Source organism: Necator americanus, chromosome I, assembly GCF_031761385.1.
Source record: "Necator americanus strain Aroian chromosome I, whole genome shotgun sequence".
NCBI lineage: Eukaryota > Metazoa > Nematoda > Chromadorea > Rhabditida > Ancylostomatidae > Necator > Necator americanus.
In genome coordinates, this window is record NC_087371.1 from 20,375,447 (window position 1) to 20,390,584 (window position 15,138).

At 40.3% G+C, this 15,138-nt stretch overlaps 2 protein-coding genes across 2 annotated transcripts; one reads left to right on the top strand and one right to left on the bottom strand.

Moving 5' to 3' along the window:
* Positions 1 to 1,939: 1,939 nt before the first annotated feature.
* On the top strand, positions 1,940 to 11,049 carry RB195_006318 (uncharacterized protein; the record flags this gene model as incomplete). The annotated part of the gene is made up of 28 exons (XM_064179343.1): positions 1,940 to 2,032; positions 2,142 to 2,248; positions 2,302 to 2,455; positions 2,765 to 2,923; positions 3,009 to 3,080; positions 3,138 to 3,218; positions 3,309 to 3,467; positions 3,520 to 3,648; positions 3,734 to 3,835; positions 3,916 to 4,030; positions 4,280 to 4,439; positions 4,589 to 4,649; positions 4,715 to 4,834; positions 4,905 to 5,005; positions 5,177 to 5,303; positions 5,400 to 5,461; positions 5,520 to 5,663; positions 5,738 to 5,902; positions 6,191 to 6,295; positions 6,346 to 6,511; positions 6,583 to 6,696; positions 7,336 to 7,439; positions 7,548 to 7,727; positions 7,786 to 7,909; positions 7,962 to 8,039; positions 9,215 to 9,359; positions 9,411 to 9,547; positions 10,846 to 11,049. The coding sequence occupies 28 exons, from the start codon at positions 1,940 to 1,942 to the stop codon at positions 11,047 to 11,049; spliced, it is 3,468 nt and encodes a 1,155-aa protein (XP_064036304.1).
* A 390-nt stretch (positions 11,050 to 11,439) lies between these two features.
* Positions 11,440 to 13,584, bottom strand: RB195_006319 (uncharacterized protein; the record flags this gene model as incomplete). Its single annotated transcript, XM_013447963.2, has 4 exons — positions 11,440 to 11,584; positions 11,900 to 12,007; positions 12,114 to 12,229; positions 13,456 to 13,584. 4 exons carry the CDS (start codon positions 13,582 to 13,584, stop codon positions 11,440 to 11,442), a joined length of 498 nt encoding a protein of 165 aa, XP_013303417.1.
* Positions 13,585 to 15,138: the final 1,554 nt, after the last annotated feature.

Below are 15,138 nucleotides of genomic sequence, written 5' to 3' on the forward strand. Positions count from 1 at the left end.
CGCGCCACTAGTGTGCATCAAATTGCGAGCGGAGAGTTGAGCGGAACGAGTACGTAGAGGAGCTTCTAATTACCTCCTTGAAATTGAAGCGGTTACCACACCGTTTTTTAACAACGACTAGAGAGAGAAGACCCGAACTACCCCAGATGCTGCAATCTACAATCCCGTCTCTAGCTTTTCTCACGGATTCCCTCACCACGTCAGATTCGTGGTATGCTGCCTTTGAGGATTTCGGAGTTTTAAACTGCGAAGTGTTTGATTCTTGTCTTAATAATGAACTTTCACTCTTCCCTTCTGTTGTCTCAGTTTCGCAAAACTAACTACCTATTTTCGCAAATGCTTACTAAATCAACCTCTAAACGCCAGAGGAATGTCTCCTGACGATTGTGATCAAAGTTTCGCACTAAAGTAATAAATAATATAATGACACATAGTAGAGTCAGAGCGACATGAAACACTGACAGTTGCGTAAGCGGCTGCGCTCGAAGCGGCGCGGTGGAGCGTTGGGTAGCGGTTGCGATCGTGTAAGGATCCTCGCTACCCCCACCCTTCTCTGCAGTTCCCCATGGTCCCACCTCGATTCCAACCGCTGTCTCCACTGCATCGCTTGCAGCGCAGCGAGCGCTTACGCAATGTCCGTGCTCCAAGTCATTTTGACTCCGACTATATGAATGCATACAGAATAAGGACACCTGGAATATCCATGCCGAGTAGCTGAAACAATTTGCGAGAATTACGACTCCCGCTGAAGGACAGCGAGGAACACTGACCACTTTTCGCCTCGGGGCTGCGGTTAGCATGGAGCATATCTTAATCGAAATCGGAAAAGCCGAATTGTTTTTTCATGTGGAACGTTCTCTTCTTCTGACCTTAAACAATGATCGGAGTTGGAACAATGAGCATACTGCATGCTAGAGTCACCGAAGATCCGCCACTGATCTTCTTACGAATAATTACCCGAAATAGAACTAAATAGTAAGAAATGTTCTATTCTACGAGTTAGTCTTGGTAGTTGTATTCAGGACAAATCATCTGAAGTGCCGAATTCCGGTAATCTGAAAGATGGGGGTTTTGAGTACGCAGCCAACTTTGGCTTGTCATCGAAGAACCACCGAACTAGCCCGCTATCACCTTCGATACCGCAAATGCTCTATCGCAAGATATCCAATTTTTGTAAAGTTCTAAACTAATTAGAAGGGAAAAAGGAAGCAATTGGGGTGGGTGGCGCAGTCGGGTAGTCCGTCGTAGCCACACGGTCGATGGTTCGAAACCGCTCTAGTGCAAACAAAGCCTTTCATCCTTCCGAAATCGATAGATTGGTGCCAGGCTTGCCTAAACTGCAACGATTAGGAAATGCAGTAAAACGTGTTGGCCATCCCAAGTGACTTTACTTCATCTTTCAAGAAGCAATTAATTGGTCAACCTAAGGGGTACTTGGGTGAAAATGGGACGTCGACAAAGCTGAATCACTACCGTACTGTCAAACCGCACCAAAATTTATGTACTTGTTCCAAGGAGATTCTTTGAAAGCATGCTGTCTACTTGAGGTCTCAGTGCAATGACCGCGATTGCGGCCGTGAGCCCGCATCGTTTGTCCTTCTTCAAATCGTTTTCACGGCTTGGTCGCTGTCGCCGACGCATTGCTGAGGGTTATCGGGATTTCTCTTGGTGGATTTTAGTGGTTGTTTAGTGTCTCTTTTTCTTCTGATGAAGCCTTTCCTATTTTCCATCTTCTTGCTCTTCTAGAGTTTGGCGATTACATACTCCATATGAAGCATCTGAATACTTTGTTATGAGCTCGTATATAGGTCTTTGCGTACCAAGCATTGCATCGCCACGATGAACCCCTTTGTTTTTAATTCTATTGTATCCCTATATCTTTCCTATTAATTTTTGTCTTTGTTCTACGATATTCGAAGTTTAACACCTTGCTTGAAGAATGTACAACAGCTGTGGAGGAGCTGGCGGCGGAGGAAATGTCTATGACCAGTATGACATTAATTCACAAGGAATGAATCAAAACAGAGTAAAGGTTTCTTTTCTTTTTTGAATGTGTTGTGACACTCCATATAATTTAGTTTTTGCCTTGCCTTTCCCTTCTTTCTTCTTCTCTTTTTCAAAGACATCTTGTTCATTTCTAGGTCGAGGATGCTTTATCGTATCTTGACCAAGTAAAAACTCAATTTGCTGACCAACCCAACGTCTACACTCAATTTCTTGATATAATGAAAGATTTCAAGTCCCAAGCGTATGTTCATCTATTGCAGGGCCACTTTACTTACTTGATAGACAGCATTTTAGCATCGACACTCCCGGAGTTATCACCAGAGTTAGCAGATTATTTCACGGAAGATCTGCTCTTATTATGGGTTTCAACACTTTTCTTCCTCCTGGATTTGAAGTGCGAGTTGTAGGATCACGCATCACTATAACAGAACCAAACGGCAATACCCAGGTGAAAATATGTAAGCTGTAAACCAGGAGCTACTGGGTCATTCCACAAATGATGCGACTTTCACAGTTGCACCGAAAGAGTATTCCTCGTCACCGGAAAGTGAATTCTGGAGGAATGGCATTGAAAGTATGTCAGAAGGAAAAAGTTCCTAGAAAAACAACGTATTAATATGTACAGCTTAGACTTAAGGAGTCTGTCTACGGTTTTGTACTGGAAAAATAAAGGAACTCTAGGGCCCGCATTATTTGTGAGATGACCCACCCCTAGTTTTTTTGTGTTTGTGGCTCTCCTTTTATTCTTGTTTTTTAGGTAGTCATGAATAATCCAGAAGCGGAACGTGTTGTTGAACAGGAGAAGGACCAGGAACAAGCTACCATACAACCCATCCGTTCAATAGTCGAACAAGCTACTACAGAAAGTGTCCAAGGCACACCTACTCCTGCCGCTATTGCATCTTCGCCCAGCGCGGTATGTTCTAACTAATCAAGCATTTATGGTTGCAGAGAGCCATCCTGTCCATCTTTTTTATCTTAGTTTATCTCTCTTCTTGTAGATGACCACTCCAATTTTGAACCATAGCAGTCAAGACATTAATGAAGCCATAGGCTATGTCAATCGTATAAAGGTAATCATAACAGTTTTTCTTTTGATTCCTGAAAACAGATGTGGTGTTATTTTTCAGGCACGGTTTGCGAACAAACCAGTGGTATACAAAAAGTTTCTGGATATATTACATTCTTACCAAAGGACCGTTGATCAGCAGGTGCTGTTTCTTTCCAGTGTTCATCACTCAGTTTGTTTCATTGTAGTGACGGAACTTTTAGAGCATCTTGGATTCAAATGGAAGTTTTAGGCGCGGACACCACAAACTGAGAAAGTTGTTTTGGATGAGGTCACTGCTCTTTTTGGCGATGAACCGGATTTGCTCGAAGAGTTCCGACATTTTCTTCCAGGGGTTCATGGATTCCGAGGCTCTTCGGATGTTCCATGGGATAACAGTGAATTAAAGGAGGCTAGTTGCTCAATTTCTTTAAACTGGTATGTTTGTATCGCGAAGTATTCAGGCTGAAATTATCATTTCTTCCGATTCTGATGAAGCTCCAAATCAGGAGGAAATTTCGGATTCAGAACCGGAACTAGGAGTTAAACCGAAGAGAAAAAGGTGTTCGAAAGTCACTGCTAACGCCACAAGGGTCTGCGCTACTAAGATTTGTTTCATCTTTTCGAAATAAAAAATTAATTTTTTTTTCATTTTGTACAAATATTTCTACGTTTCAGCCTGTTACTCGTTCATCCAATGCATCCGTATGGAAAAGAGATGTTGATATAAAAGACGCTGCAATGAGTGCAAGCGTGGAAGATATTGTTTATTTTGATAAAGTAAGCGTTGCTTGGTATCACTGTTTGGTTTTCTTTTTTTCTCTCCCTCAAGTATGGATGCACAGACATTTTGTTTGAAGATCCGCCGTTGTTTGGACGAGAGAAAGCATGATACTTTTCTTCGCGCTCTAAACCTCTATAGTGCATCGATAATATCCGCCAGCGAACTTCTCACAATGTTGGACAATGTATTTGGTGAGATGTGATTTACAGTTATTTTTTCAATCGATGGAATCAAGTCAATTATGCAGAGGAAATTTAATAGCTATGATCACAAATTAATACTTTGGTTTTTTTTATGGATTTGTGTATTCCATTAGTGACATATCTAACACTGAACGTGTGCAGGAAAAATCTCAGGAACAAGTTCCATAACCTATGCAGAATGAATAGTGATAAAATATAGGGTGAGATTCCTTCATTCTGTTTATGCGGTTACTTCAGGAAATCAGGCCTATCTTCTTGATGGCTTACGGCGGTTACTCGGCGTTGAAGACGATTCTAACAGTACTTCCACTGTTGGAACGATCGAGCAACGTTTTTCAAGTGACCTGGCTCACCAAATTGATTACTCCAGTTGTAAACAGCTCGGAGTTAGCTACAGGTATATTTTCTATCTTCCTTTGTGTGTAGTAAAGGTTCTTTTGAATACTGTCAGTTTTGTTGGTAAGGTGTTCATGTTCTTTCTTCAATGTTTTTTCTTCCTAATTCCGAGCTCTGGGACTTTGTGCATTTTCCAAAAATAGTTTACAGAAGCCTACCAGACAGCTTTAAACGGCCAGTTTGCTCAGGAAGAACACCTCTCTGCCATGAAGTGCGTATTTCGCTATTGTTTTTTTTTTCTTTTTCATGTTCGACTTGGTAAGTATTTCCTTCTAGGTATTGAATGATACGTGGGTATCGTTCCCTTCGTGGTCTTCTGAAGATTCCACGCATGTGTCTTCTAAGAAAACCCAGTATGAGGAATTCATTTATCGTACAGAAGATGAGCGTTTTGAGGTTGCTTTTCGTGTTGATTTGCTTCACTATTGCAATTTTATATTGAAGCAATCCTGGTATTATTTTTAAGCTGGACATTATAATTGATGTTAACAAATATGCTATCGAATCACTTGAACTTGTTCGAAGGCGTATGGAGCGAATGACACCAGCCGAACTCGATAAGTTTCGGTGAGGTTTTTTTTATTTACATGATCAGCTTGCTTTTAATTGGTGTTAATGGTTAACAATTGCTTTTTTGTCGTTTTCCTTCAGTTACTTGTAATCGGAGTCGTCCTCAAGTGTATCGCAATTTTTTTGAAGGTTTCATCCCACTAAAACACAAATGCTAAGTTGTTATAGACTTGATGAAAAACTTGGTGGCAGTTCTCCTTCCTTGATGTTACGTGCTATCAAACGAATTTATGGGGAGCATGCGTCAAAGATTACCGAAGGAATCAAGCGAAACCCTTTCATGACAATTCCCAAGGTACTTCTAAGACAAAGTTAAGGACTTAGTCTGAAAATTGGAAGAGTAATAATCATCTATCTGATTTTGGTTATTAATAGAATATCTTTAAATTAGGTGCTTGATCGTATGCGCGACAAAGAAAAGGAATGGCGCGAAGCTCAAGTTGCTATGAATAGGTAGATGTTTCTTATTTTGAGCTCTTCGGATTTCAATGATGTATCAACTTTGGTTTAGGATTTGGCGAGAACAGAACGAAAAACACATGGTGCGGTCCCTTGATCATCAGTCAAATGCTCTTCGTAACAGCGATTCCAAGTGGATAAAAGCCAAGGCTCTTCTTCATCACATAGAAGTAATGTTCGACGAGAGGCAGCAGAAGTAAGCATATTCAATTTTTCTTCAAGAATCCCTCCTAAAAGTAGTGAGAAGTTCTAAACTGCCATAACATTCAGATCAGAAGAAGGTCAATGCGAAGATGTTGGCCCACACATGGTGATGTTGTATCCAGAGGACAGATCAATTTTGCACGATGCATCCAATCTTGTAATTCATTATGTCAAGCGACAGTCTAATATCCACAAAGAGGAAAAGAATAAAATCAAGACCATTTTGCGAAGGCAAGTTTTCTGACACTTATTTTCAGGACTGCGCTACAGATTCGAGCTTTTGTTGTACCTTTGCATTACATCCATAGGTGCGATAGGGAGGAGTCGGACCCTCCTCGGGTGAAAGGGGTCTTACTCATGAGCTGCAGCGCAAGCCCTTCGCCAACCGTCCAAAAGTGAAGGGGTATCTTTTGCCATCCTTACAAAACTGAAGGGAGTCTTTTTGCCATCCGTCCTAAAGTGAAGTTGGTCGGAGCACCGGGTCCGACTATCGCATGTATGATTACATAATTTATGTAGATGTGTAACGGAATGGTTCGGAATTGATGATGAAGAGATGAGCGACGGAGAAGAAAACAACGACCCATTGATTGATGAAGCTTTACCTCCTAAAAAGCGGAGAATGTGAGTGCGATTCTTCTTTCCCACTATGACGAGAATGAAGCATTTTGCAGTGGAGATGGTCCTGATGATGAACCGCCAAAGTTGGCTTTGACAACACACTACAGGCTTGTTTATGGTGGAAATTCGCTGTTTCTATTCTTCCGTATTCACCAGATGATTTGTGACCGTCTTGGAAAACTGAAATTGAAACATATTGAACAAATGAAGTCATACGAGGTAGTTAACATTTTCCAGTGTACACGATATTTTGCTCGGATTTAATGGTTGCTCGAAATGGCTTGTTTCAGGAAGAACTAAATGTTGCGGCGATGCAGGCTGAGTTGTATAAAATCCATGGGAAAGGGTTTGGAAGTCACGAGCAAAATGCCAGTGACACAAGCAATGGATTGGCGATAATTAAGGTGTTTTTTTTTTGTACGGTTACTCTCTTCAGAAAATTTTTGTTATCGCTCAGTTTTCTTTTAATTGTTCTTTGTGTTTGTTCTCACAAGGATTAAGTTGTACTTTTATCTCGATGAAAATCCCTTGGGGAAAAGTGTGTCCTACCTTCCGGAAATTTATGTGTCATCTCTTTCTATTTCATTCGAGAAAGATAAATTTGCTTTTTTTCGTTAGTGCGCCTCATTAAATGAATCAGTTAGCATTGCCCATGTTTGACTGTCCTTGAATCTTGGCATGTTGAATACGTAGCTTTTTTGATTGATTTGCTTGAGCCGTGGCCAAGATTGGTATTGATATTTATGAACCGCTAACGTTTCGGCGTTTTCGCCTTCGTCAGAGCCTGGAAAAATCAAAGCCCTTAGTGTTCTATAAAGATTTAGATAAATCTTCATATTTTATTTTACATTAATTTTTCCAAGCTCTGACGAAGGCGAAAACGCCGAAACGTTAGCTGTTGATAAATATCAATACCAATCTTGACCGCAGATCAATAAAAAAAAGCTATGTAAATAAATCACAACTACGAGTTGTCCGAGATTGGCTTTTTATTTTACGTTTGAAGGTTACCGTTTGCGGTCATCATAGGATGTCAATTCCAGAATCCCCGGCGTAATCCTGCTTCCAACTATGCTGATCTTTTATCAGAAATTAAAAATCTGCTGGATGGAAATATTGATTCCAATACTTTCGAAGATAATGTTCGGTTAGCATTTCAAGCTTTTTTCATTTCATATTTATACGATTCACAGTTAGTGGATTTTACAGCAGTTGACTCCTTCATTGTTGCTGCTATAACATTTTCTTTTTACAGGCTACTTTTTCCAGTAGACGGCTATCTTGTCATAACCATAGATAAATTAATTGCTATGGTTGGTCGACAGCTGCATTTCTTAGCCACTGGTGCAGATGGTTTGGAGACGATGAAGTTGTACCAAAAGTTTCGCTACGAACAACCGATATCAGTATTTAGTCAGTCTCTAAAGAAAGCAAGGTATCTATTAAACCTATTTGTAAATCGTCATGTCATTAATCCTTGATGTTTATTACAGAATTGAGGAGGAGTACGCAAGATCTGCTGAAACATTCTTCAATTGTCAAAATTGTTTTAAAATCTTTGTTATCTACGAGAAAAAACCTGTAGTCACTATTGAACTTGTGGACACTGAAACAGAGGTGAGTCTACTCTTAAGACGTAGGTTTCCTCCTACTATCTATTTTCCTTCAGGAAGAGCCAGTTGAGGACGACACAGCTCAAACTTGTGAAGATGTAGCTCCAGAAGCAAGTAGTGGCGATGAATCGGAGGTGATTGATGTTACTCTACAGTATTTTATCCTCATTCTTTTTTTGTTGATCCATCCAAATCATTGTAAAAAATGCAAACTTTATTGGATTCCCAAATTTAAAGTGTAAATTTGAAGAGAGCTACGCTTCTGTTCTCAGTTAGAAGAGGACACCGAAATTTTTCGCCCGTGATATGTTTTAAATAACACCTCTCAATCACCTTATGTCGGTAATGATTTGTGTTTTCTTAACTAACTGTCTAACATGTGAAGTCTTGTTAACGAAGACGTGTAATGAACAATCTAGGATTTATTCTACTATAAAAACTTCGACTTCGTACATATCAACGTTTTTAAGTAGTGTCGTTGGTCTTTTTCAGTAGAATTAGCATCTAGAGTTCTGTTTCGATTAAAGGCATCATCCCACGAATCTGAGGTGGTACGGCTTTCAGGTGGAGTATTCGTATACGGGATAGTAGATTATGGAGAGGGCGGTGATTCCGTCCGTTCTTCCTTATTGCCGTAAAAAACGGCCTGAAAGATGCGGCGGCGCACAGGGCTGGCGCGCTTCATTCGAACTCTTTGTAGAAAATAGTGTGCCGAAACGCTCGAAGCCGTATCTTCCGGGCCGTTTTCTACGGCAATTAGGAAGAAATGAACGGACTCACCCTACTCCCCGTAATCTACTATGCCGTGTACGAATACTCCAACGGAAATCCGTACCACTCCAGATTCGTGGGGTTATGTTTGTAAAAATTGTAGGATGCTCTTATCTGGGATCCTCATAGTCTGATATTCAGTTCCTCTTGAATAATGTTATGAGGTACAAAACTCGATATTATTGATATTGTTTTTGAGAATGTGAGTGTGTGGGACAGTTGAATTAACAGAGAGCATATTGGCTTCGTGTTTTTTGCTACTCTGTCCGCAAAGATCCTGAAAAGATCCACTTTCTTTACGATCTTTTGGATAGAGTTCGGCAGCGACGAAGTCAAAACGACGTATGGTAGAATTTATTGATTTCATGATTACATGTATTATTTACCAGGTTTCAACTAATTTTAGGAGTATCAGATGAGTGATCATTCACTTTGTATCCTAAATCGCCCTCTAGATTATTAGCTACGAATAAAGCTGGTTAGAAATGAATAAAAAAAGAAATCCGGATAACTTTGCAAATAGAATGCTTTTTTTCAGGAAGTTGATGAGGAACATCGTCAAGGCAGTGAAAGAGCGGGTCCAATGAAACAAAATGGTTTATCGACACGCGCCAGAGCTGCAGGAGCACCAAATTCTGGCGTTCCAAGATCATCTAGATGTACTTCCGCTACAACAAGACGAAGTATACCAGAACTAGATCATGTAGTCATCAGATTTATCGAAAGCGTTACAGGTCGCCTGTTCTTGAGGCGTAATGCGCGCATGAGAAATGCTGATATAGCAGGAGAGTTTGTTGTTGTTGGCGGCGTATCACCTACTCGTAGCACCTACACTTGGGAAGGAATTATTCGGCGAAAACGTTGTTCTGGGGTAAGTGTTATTCCTGTTAGCAAGAGGATATTTTTGTTATATAATGCTTTTTTCTTGTTGAGAAAGTTCTTCATACATGCTTACTGAAATTATATTCGAAAAATCTTAAACTTCCTTCTATTCTTATTATTGCTGTTGAAATGACAGTCGTATTCGTTAGCTTGTGATAAGACATGTGATAACTCGCTAATATTGAACTACCGATTAACAGTATCAATTCTTTATGACCATTAAAATATAAAGCAGGAATTTTTGTCACAACTTTTACTGTAGTCGGTTCAAAACGACAAGCGGCTGCGCTCGAAGCATTGCGGTGGAGACAGCGGTTGGAATCGAGGTGGGACCACGGCGAACTGCAGAGATAGGTGGAGGTAACGAGGATCCCTGCACAATCCGAACCGCTACGCTCGACCGCGCCGCTTCGAGTGCAACAGCTTACGCAACTGTTAGTGCTTTATGTCGTTTTGACCCAACTATATGTCACATGTCGTAGTAATTGCACAGAACATTGAATGCGCTTAAGTGCATCACCCATCTGGAGAGGTGCGGATTTCAGGTGGGGAGTTCCTATACGTAGTCGTAGATTATGGAGAGGAGGATGGTTCCGTCCATTTCTTCCTAATTGCCGAAAAAAACGGCCCGCAAGATGCTGATGCGCGCACTAAGCTGGCGCGCTCAAATAGAACTCGTTGTAGAAAATAGCGCGAAGGTACGTTCGACTTCGTATCTTCCGGGACGTTTTTTACGGCAGTTAGGAAGAAATAGACGGGATCAACCTTCTCTCCACAATCTATGAGACGGGATCAACCTTCTCTCCATAGTCTATGACTCTGTATAGGCATAACCCACCTGAATCCCGCACCACCCCATAGTCGTGGGGTGATGCCTTTAAAGCAAGAGCCTCTAACGTTCCTCAGAGATATTGGTTATGTCGCTCCTGACCTAGACATATGGCTGCTTAGGTACAACCAGTTGTCTGTCTACTTTACTAACATGTTGTGCGCTCAGAGTGACTGTGACTATGTTTCGGGCGTTGGACTGACTTATTCATTTACACGTTAGAGCTTTTGCGCCAAGATTCCTCGTTCTGACATCTTGTTGAAAACGATACAGATATTCAAGGTGATCATGGGTGATACAGAGTAATTGTACTGGTTGTCTTCATTAGTCCTAGCGTAAGCTTTATACTCTCCTTTCTAACAACCTAAGAAATTGAATCCACAAAAAAAAAAACAGTTTGAAACATAGATCTCATGGTGTTTTGAATTAGCTCATTCCTATATTCGTTCTTTTTCCAGCTCTCCTTCATGGAACGAATGCACTACATCCGAAAATGTCGTGCAGGTGAAATGTTCGCGGAAGAACACGGTGTTACTTGGCTTGCTAAAGGAATGCAAAAAAGCAGATCCCATCATCCTGTTTATAAATTCCTCCAGTACAACAAATACCTACTTAAAAACACTTCTAGATCAGCCCGTTTGTTGTCGCAACGTGTCAGTTAGCATTAATCCATTTTGACAATCACTGTGATGCTGTTGAGCGGCCATGTTTTGTATTACAATGAATTCCGTATTTACTAGTCATTAACCATTTTACATGTTGAAGAGTCTCCGACCATACTCAATATTTATGATTCCCACGGTGTAAATGTTATAAATGCATATTGCATGTATGCTATCCGCATAAAGTGTAATAATCGAACGATTTAAAGTCTAATGTGAAGACAACATAATGTTGAGCAGCAATCGCTACATAGGAACGACCGGGATAAATAGTTAAGTTAATAACAGCTAAGAAATACAAAAAATACTATTGAAACCCTGAGGAGGGAGGGCCGAATATAAGGTTCGAGCAATACGGTAGAAAGCACAATCCGAAAATTTACAAAAACGTTAGACATACATGGACTCCGCTAACGAGGACATTTTAAGATCTACGCGCACAAAATGAGCAAAGTATTCCGATAATTCGTCAACTTCTCCATCTGGAGTTGGAGGACGTGCAGCTTGCACGCTACATGCCACCGGTATGTCTCGCCTAAAATAAGTCGAAATATAATAGTTGATATTATAGTATGATAGTTTTGCACAAATTCTATGCACGAATGTGAGGAATGCGGAGAAGTCACGAGAACGACGGTACTACCTCGGAAAAGTAGATAAGTTCCTCCAGCACTTTGTTACGTCTTTAAAAAGTCGTTTATATGAGAATGTGTCCAGAAAAATAAAAGATAAAGAAAGATATCCAGAAATGGCATGGAATTTTGTAAAAATGAAACTTGACTTAGCGTATCAACACGAACAGCCACATTTCTAATCGCATGGTCGTTCTAAAATGTCTGGAAACACTTACTTGTCCAACAAACACATACGGAGAATCTCAACATCGACATCTTCAGAAAAATGGATTCTACACATGACGGAATACAGGTCATCGGTAGTGGAATGCACTGATATTCTCCTTAAAATTAAGGAGTGACCGAAGTGATTGATCTAGCAGTTCATCCACTAATTCATATACCATTGATGGGGTGGATTGCAGGAGAGAATTAGAAGAAGTTATTTACCTAGGTGATGAATACGGAGTCCACTTTATTCTTCTTCTCCAAAATGGTTGATGGTGGTACTTAGGTTTGTTTGCATCCACATTTGTATTGGAACACCTTTTTCCACGAGAGTTTGACTGAAAACTAGATCAATTAAAACATAATATCATTTTGCACATTGTTTTATTCTCTATGACATAAGGTCAGGTCAGTTCAAACAACACTAGTTGCGCTACATGAATGCGCTACAGATCGAAACTTACATAGTGATGTTTCGTATATTTTACTCTACTCACGACTGCAACTATTTGGCGGATGGAATTCGTTAAGATTTTGTATACATGCTTTTCCAAGGGGGCTCATGATGAATGTGAATATAGTGACCACAAACCCATACACAACAAGTATGCACGGGTGTACTCGTATTTTTATAGGTATCATATCCGTGTATGTGAACGTATCTTTTAGAATTCGTCTACCTCGGGTGCAGAGGTTGTTAAGAATCGTGAGTATGAATGCAGCAAACGCTTTGAAAAAACTGATAACACCTTTTACTAATAATAATCTCTGCAGATTCCTCCATTTCTGAATTCGCATCGAATGAAAACTTGCGTGCAGGAGTTTCGCATACCGCTAAGTTGGTGAAGAACGAATGTTGGACTCTTGATCAAATGAGATAAATTTTCTGCTTAAGCATGACAATCTTGCAATAATTCGCTGCCTCTAGAAATCAACATCAAATCCAGGAACAGCATTTCAAATAGATAAACAAGACTACAGAAGATTAAAAGGAAGCGTAGAAAGAAAGACCGAAAAAGTATGGTTTTTCGTCACTGTTTCGAAACAAAACAATACAATATTCAAGAAGAAAGTACCAGTTGTGTGAAAACGCTATTTTGTCGGTTAAATAAGAATTTATGCAGAGAACATTAGGTAGTAGGTGAAGCCGATTAGGAATAATAATGAACAACGTATTAATATTCAGAACTCATACATGAGGTTGAAAAACTGGAAATCGAAGCGAAGCTTGGATAATGCTTACGTCGAAATTGTTATTCACGCTATCACATTGATGATTCATTCAAAATTCACAAACAAAACCACATAAAACAACAAATTCAGGATTGCCGAGCAATCTAATTGACAAGTCTCTAGAGGTGCAAAATAAATAGTTTGGAAAAGTATACTTGCAAAAGCAAACTTATTCTGTAACAATGGGGCCCAATTGAAAAGCTTTGTTTTCTCCTGTTTCTAGTTTTTGGCTTCAGTTAGTCAAAATACAAGCGAAAAGAGTGAGAAGAAAGAAGAGAAGATAAAAAATTAAGATTTAATAAAGTACAACTGTAAAACTATGAACATTCACCTCTACACTTTTCTTGGCTTCCCAATCAAGTACAAGATCCTCTAAAATCTTCATCGTTTTATCTAGAAATGCGTCAGGAGAGGTGCCAGAAGATGTGCTTGCATCATCCACAGGGCTACCGTGCCCCATTTCTGGAATATAACTGGCAAATCCTCGTCAATAAACCACACTGAACAATTCACCAAACCAACAAAAAAGTAACAAATAGCACAAAGATCAGAATCAACTTGGATGATAACGAATGATCCCAGCAGAACATGCACGGACAACTTGTCGATCGATAGCATTTCCAGCTGGTCGCAGTGCTGGACCTACGCGAACAACCAGGGAACAGGCCGCCGTCGCGCAGGAGAATTATGGATGTCAGACCCGAACGGCCTGCTACCGTAAGCGAAAGGCGTTAGCCGTGACATCTGCGACAGTGTGTTGCATTACACCTCTTTCGCAAAGCATTACGACGTCAGGGAAAGCCATTCCCTCGAATATTCTTTTTCTAGGTGGTGTGCTTGTTCAGGGTGCATGACAGGAACGTTTATGACGGTGTGAATCGTTTGTGAATAGTTATTTACATCCAGAAATAACGGCGCACCGAATCCCCCCCAACTACATTTTATCGCACTGATCTCTTGCGGATAAATTCGAATCGAATTTATTCGAATATTGTCCACACATCCATTGGGATAGCACCTTGCGACGTCCGTTTCGGGCTACCTTTTGCGAGGAAGTGTTGGTTCGCTTATCGATTCTAGATCTCACTGATGTAAATAATACCGATCTCTCATTGAATGTATAGATTTTAGATGTGCACCTGCTTTTAATGCTTTAAAAACCAGCACATAAAGCGCTAGAATTGATTTGAGAAGTTATTTTCTCTAACGCCGTAATAGTTTGCGCAGTGAAAGTAAATGCACGCCTTACAACACATAGGCGGCTAGTTATTACGGTGGCACAGCGTCCAATGCAGTGTGCACATAATTAGCGAAGAAGGAGCGATGGAGCGAAGAAACTCGTCACCTCAAAAGAATTAGGTCACTTATTTGTGTAATGTTATTAAGTGTCATGCACTTTCAATGTGGTCGTGACTGGACACACAACGATACGTACATGAGCTAATTGCTATGTTATGGTAGGCCTCCTAACCCGATGAGCTGGGAATGTCGACTTATCAAGTCTATGAGTGGATACACACTATGTTTAGGCAGGCGAGAACTTTAGAGCAGTGTTGAGGAGCTAACTGTATTATAGTTCTTCGGTTTACGTGATCATCCCTCTTTACTGAACAGCAACAGGGAGAAATAAAGCTTTAACAACTTCCAAGGATTCTTTATCGGGCAAAGAAGGGTTAGTAGCAGAACACTTGACTGGAGTGTCACTAAGGTGAAATCTTGAACGGAAGAAAGGAAGACGTGCGATGATTTCCCTTCAGCTGTCGGCTTTGTTACAACATTTCTAATATTTTGGTGACGAATATGTGTTCTGTCAATTACAGTTGCCGTTGCCACGATTCGTTCTAAAAAATCTAGAATAAATACAGCTCATATATGCGTTTATTCAACTGACCGAAGTAATTTCTACATGCGTAATGCTCAGTTGCCCATCTTTATTCGGAGAAACGGGTCATCAAGAACAAATTGTTTGTGATTTGAGACCTCCTTATGAGGAAATGTAGTTTTTTTTTGCTGT